General features: G+C 40.1%; 1 protein-coding gene across 1 annotated transcript; it reads right to left on the reverse strand.

Annotated features, from left to right (window-relative positions):
• Positions 1 to 293: 293 nt before the first annotated feature.
• ulk1a (unc-51 like autophagy activating kinase 1a) lies at positions 294 to 4,445 on the reverse strand. Its single transcript, XM_037680695.1, has 9 exons — positions 4,347 to 4,445; positions 4,177 to 4,269; positions 4,048 to 4,089; positions 2,961 to 2,993; positions 2,795 to 2,831; positions 1,851 to 2,024; positions 1,671 to 1,744; positions 1,491 to 1,592; positions 294 to 305 (listed from the first exon to the last, which is right to left on the reverse strand). The coding sequence occupies exons 1-9, from the start codon at positions 4,434 to 4,436 to the stop codon at positions 294 to 296; spliced, it is 657 nt and encodes a 218-aa protein (XP_037536623.1). The 5' UTR covers positions 4,437 to 4,445.
• Between the last annotated feature and the right edge of the window lie 1,049 nt (positions 4,446 to 5,494).

Raw genomic sequence — 5,494 nt, forward strand, 5'->3', positions numbered from 1 at the left:
ATTGGTCTAAAAATGTTTTGTCCCACTTCAGTTCTTTGACACATAGACATCAAAACTTACAAGAATGAATACAGATAACCTTTCCAAACAAGTTTTTTTTTTTTACTTGAATTATATAAAAATCCTAATACTACAAATGAAGACATCATGTGGGTGTTTAATGATAAGCACATCAGCTAAAGTTGCCATATAAACAGCAGCAGAAGCAGAAACCCATTGACCTGCGAGGCTAGAGAACAATCTTCTTAGTCTTTCTCAGAAATGAACATAAAAAGCAACATAAATCAATCAAATTACTCTTTATACTACAAACACACAGGATAAAAAAAGGGGGTTCTGACCCATGGAAATCCACCATCGAAAAAAGATATAGAGGGAGATAAAACTTTAGGAGTTTGTCTTTGAAAACAACAGTTCAAACATGTCCTTGGAGCAGCCACGTGAACAGTAGAAAGTAACAGTGAGGGTTGTGAAACACTGTTTACTCTGGATTCAGAGAAATGGCTTGCAGCCATTTCCTCATGCCCTCCTCTGTAAACAAGGTTCATTTCTAACAGCAGTCGAGCTGTTCCTGCATTTTCCAGCTAACAACACTCAAGACGAGCGTCATTCCACAGACAGGTGGTTTTTAATGGCTGTGTTGTGGATCAAGTTGTTGCTCTCTGTTGTAAAACTGGATGCAGGTTCTACAGTAGTTAGTTGGACTTTTCCAGGGACTAAAACAAACAAAGCACATTTGTAACATCTTGTAACATCTTATCCAAAAATTATGCAGAGAAACTGGTTCATGCATTTATCACATCTACACTGGACTATTGCAATGGTTTGTTATCTGAGTGTCCAAATACTTCTTTAAAAAGTCTTCCATTAATCCAAAATGCTGCTGCCAGAGTCTTAACTGGAGTTAGTGGGAGAGATCATATCTCTCCAGTTTTAGCTTCTCTCTATTGGCTCCCTGTCAAATCCAGAATTGAATCAAAATCTACCAACCTAGCTCCATCTTATATTTAAGATCTACTTACACTACTAGAGGACAAATTGACCTAACTTCTTAAAATGAATTGTTAAAATAGAATAGTTTTCATTTGATACTATTTCTATCTTAACATGTGATTCTTGAACTGCCATTGTGTATCTGTTCCTCTCAAACCCAGCCGGTCGAAGCAGATGGCCGCTTGTCCTGAACCTGGTTCTGCTAAAAGTTTCTTCCTCCACTGTCACCTTCATGCTTGCTCAAGATGAGAGTCTGCGATGGTTAAATTCAAAGCCGTCTGCTTCTTAGATAAATAAAGTTAACTGATTATTTTTATATATGAATGTTTCTGTTCAGTTCCCTGAGACGACTTCTGTTGTGACTTGGCGCTATATAAATAAACTGAATTAATCTTGTCAAGAGCATTTGCTATTAAAATAACAAATTTCTATATGTGCATCACCAAACGTCTTGTTTTTTTTTAGTATTTGTGTATTCTTTTTGAGGTTTCACTCACATGAAAAGGGGCTTTTCCAGTCAGACACTGGTACACAATAGTACCTATGCTCCACAGATCAGCCTTGGCGTCATAGTTCTGAGACATGATGACCTCAGGAGCCTGTGTTCAAACAAGCAAAGCTCACATCTTAGAAGCACAGTGACATCAGAACCAGTTCACACAGAAAACCAGTCTTACCATGTACATGGGAGAGCCACACAGTGTGGCAGCCATGGTGTTTGTCTGGAGGTGCCGCGCAAACCCAAAATCAGCTGAAGATTTAAGGAAATAAAGAGATGGACGTACACACTGAGTTCCAAGCAAACAAAATCTTTTACACAACTTTTCTAGACTGATGATGCAGATTAAAGCTATTACCTATTTTAATGCTAGTGTTGATGGAACTGGACCTGCGCCCCTCTGGGTGGCAGAGTAAAATGTTCTGGGGTTTGAGGTCTCTGTGGAGGATGCCTTTACTCTGCAGGACCTTCATGGCCTGGGCAATTTGCTGTAGGAATGCACGGATGGTGTCCTCACTCAGTGCACCCTTGGCTGTTGGAGAAAGGGATAAAATGACCTATTTGAGGCTGCAACAAGAGAAAGTCAGCAGAACTGTGTCCAGGCTTATAAATCTGCATATTAAAAATACATTAACTTTGTTTGGAAATGAAACTTAAAGCCATACGATATTTGAGACCAGTTGTAGTCATCCCAGTATATCTGTATTTCTAGCTGCTCTGTTGTTCTATGAGAGCACAAGGGATAAGTGAGCGACAGATGGGTGAGGTCATGCGGGTGCTTCGTTAACCTGCTAAATGTGATCAAGCACCGTGCTGCAAATAGTTTTATGTGTCTGCTTTGTAGGGACTTAGAAATTAGTGTCACTTTGGCAGAATTAGACCAAGGGCCCACATCAGTACCTAAATATACAAATCAATACATAGAAAATAAATGCAGCCTGAGAATAATTAACTCCACAAGACTAATGCATTGTTAAAATATAGTTTACAAACATGAGCTAGGAGAAGTTTTCCTGCTGAGAAAAGACTCTGAGTGAGACCACAGGATTTTGCCGATAAACATAAAAGCTGGAAGTTGTTTTTTTTTACCAAACCTGGGCTGTAAGGTTGAATTTTTCCTGGGTTAAGTAGAAGTTAAGTTGATAGAAACCTGCTAAAACCCTATTAGGTTTCAAAACACTGTAAAATCCGAGGCACACCGACCCACTGACACGACAGCGATGCTCGTGTCTTTATGCTGTTTCTCTGAATATAAAAAGGATGACAGCAAAATATCCAGCATATTTTTTGCAGATGACTTACAGTGGAGATACTCAGACAGGTCGCCTCCGTTGCAGTACTGAAAAAAAAAAAAAAAACAGGAAAAACAAGTCTTAACAGAATTCTTAACATAATTATTTTCATTAGAGATGATCAGCACTTTCAGTACGAAGGCAGACAAGTCTGGAGCACCTCCTGGACAACTCACCTCCATTACGAGATACACAGATCCGCCCATCTCCTATTGAAAACAAACACATAAAACCCAAACCATCAACATGACGCTGTGCAACACTGTCACACTGAGTAATATTTATTAGATAACTGTTCTGATAAATGAGTAGACAGATGCGTAAATGTCTAAACGATTACGTCATGTTTTATTCATGTTGGAATGAGACAAAATCATCCACCAGTGTATCAACAGCTGCACCAACAGTGACAACACCTCACGTATTAGAGCCACTGTTTGCTCAACAGCTTCTTGAAATTCTCACCCGCATGACAGTGAATTTGGGAACCTGAAACTGGATCCAGATCCCCGCCCAGCTCTGGGCTCCTTGATCCCACCCAGGACACTTTCTAAATCCAGCACTCCTTGTTAAAAATATTCACAGAGCCGCGAGGTGAGATGGTGTGAGGTAAAAGCGTGAGACGTTTAGGGTGTCTTTCCCACCTGACGGAAAAAATGTTGCCTAACCAAGTTAAACTAAAAAGCTCTGTGTATATAATCTGATGTGTTTACTACCTGTGCAAGAGCTTAACGACACCAGTTATATGTGCTAAGAGGAGGAAAATGAACGCAGAGAGACCCTCAGAACATATGCAGCCTTGTTGTTGGGCTCATGTGTCAGTGTGTCGCTACGATACTCGGCGCTCTGTTTTATCTGCCATTGTTTAACCTGCTGAGCTCTTCCATCTGCCAGACATAATGAGAGATCAGCTCAGCAGTGCCAACTGTCGATAGGTCACTTACGTCGAGCAGATGGTTAGTGTCGTGTGATTTGTGCCAGGTTTAAAAGACGTGCAGGCTGTGGCAGTGACTCCTCACAGGATATCAACAATAGGATTTGTACATTAGCCATAATAGTAAAAAGAATGAATCTTTTAAGACTGATCCATGTAAAAACAAGTGGATGTTTCAGCTCAGGTCAGAGATGGTCACATGAACATCTGATGCTGTTTCCACAACAGTTGCATCATCTGGCAGCAGACATGTATCTGTGTGTTTATCAGAAGGTGCTGAAATGTCTCAAGAGATGCACGTGAGATTATAGGAAAACAGAAATCCGTACCTGGTAGTCAAGTAATCGAACAATGTTGTCATGTTTGAGTTCCTGGAAGTAGAGTGCAACACGTTTTTGTTAAGAGGTGCAGTGCACGACTGATCAGGAAAACATGGCAACATAGAAACAAGACATTACCTTTAATATTTTGATTTCCTTCCCAAGCAAAGACTGCGACTTGGCCAAGTTTTTCTTGTTGATACACTTTATAGCAACTTCCCAGTCACGTTTCTTGTAATGTCAGAAACAAAAGAATCAACCCAAAACATGTAAACAATGATGAGACAGATCCAAATGTGCAAGCTTACCTCTTTATGTCTGCCTTTGAACACAATTGCAAAGGCACCGTGGCCAATCAAGTTCTTCCTGTTGAACTCAAACTTCCCAACAGACTCCATCCTGAGGTTTTAAAGTTTAAAATATCACAGCAGTGTCTGAACAGCTTCGACTGGACCACACTCCACACCGACAAGTCCCATTTCACAGGAGAAAACCGCTGCCTTCACGCTCAACAATGGTAAACATTTACATTATTATTGTCGACGACATCAAGTTTATGTGGGCACAAAAAGTTACAACTCCGTTCGTAGCATAAACAACAGCCTAAGTAGATAAAATATTAGCGGTCCACTTCGTCACAGCGGCTTCAGTAAAAGCGTCACACGGTAAAAAGTCGCTGGTTGTACTTTGTTTTTAAACACTGAACTCAGACATTGTTGTTGTCACCTTTCTAAACTGTCCGCCTGAGTTATATACCTCACTGAGCATGCGCAAACACAAAGCCTTGTTTTTGTTGGTGACGCTTTCAAGTCCGGCTCGTAAATCTAGGCTTCGTTCAGCTGTGACTCGGTGTTTAAAAACATTATGAATTTTTATTTTGTTTTTTTGTAATTGAAGGTGTTATATTTTAAAATCAAGTCAACTGTGTGTATTTATTTTTCAAACAAATCACAGACCCATTACACCGAATACTGTATTCTTATTCTTAAATATTATATAATATTTATGTATAATGATAATAATAATAATAATAATAATAATAGTAATAATCCATTATCTTTTAACCACTTCTTCCATTTTGGGTCACGGGGGTCGCCAGTGCCCATGTCCAGCAATGATTGTGTGAGGGGCGAGGTGCACCCTGGACAGGTCTCCTGTCCATCACAGGGACACATAGAGACAAACAAGACACTCTCTCAGTCACCCCTAGGGACAATTTAGAGTTACCAATCAGCCTAACATGCATGTTTTTGGTCTGTGGGAGGAAACTGGAGTACCCGGAGAAAACTCACGCATGCACGGAGAGAACATGCAAACTCCACTCAGAAAGGCTCCCCGACCGGGATTTGAACCGGGGACCTGCTCGCTGAGAAGCAGCAGCTCTACCAGTTACGCCACCATGCTGCCTGTAATAATAATAATAATAATAATAATAATAATAATAATAATAATAATA

Source organism: Nematolebias whitei, chromosome 8, assembly GCF_014905685.2.
Source record: "Nematolebias whitei isolate Nwh7 chromosome 8, NemWhi1, whole genome shotgun sequence".
In the NCBI taxonomy this organism is placed as follows: domain Eukaryota; kingdom Metazoa; phylum Chordata; class Actinopteri; order Cyprinodontiformes; family Rivulidae; genus Nematolebias; species Nematolebias whitei.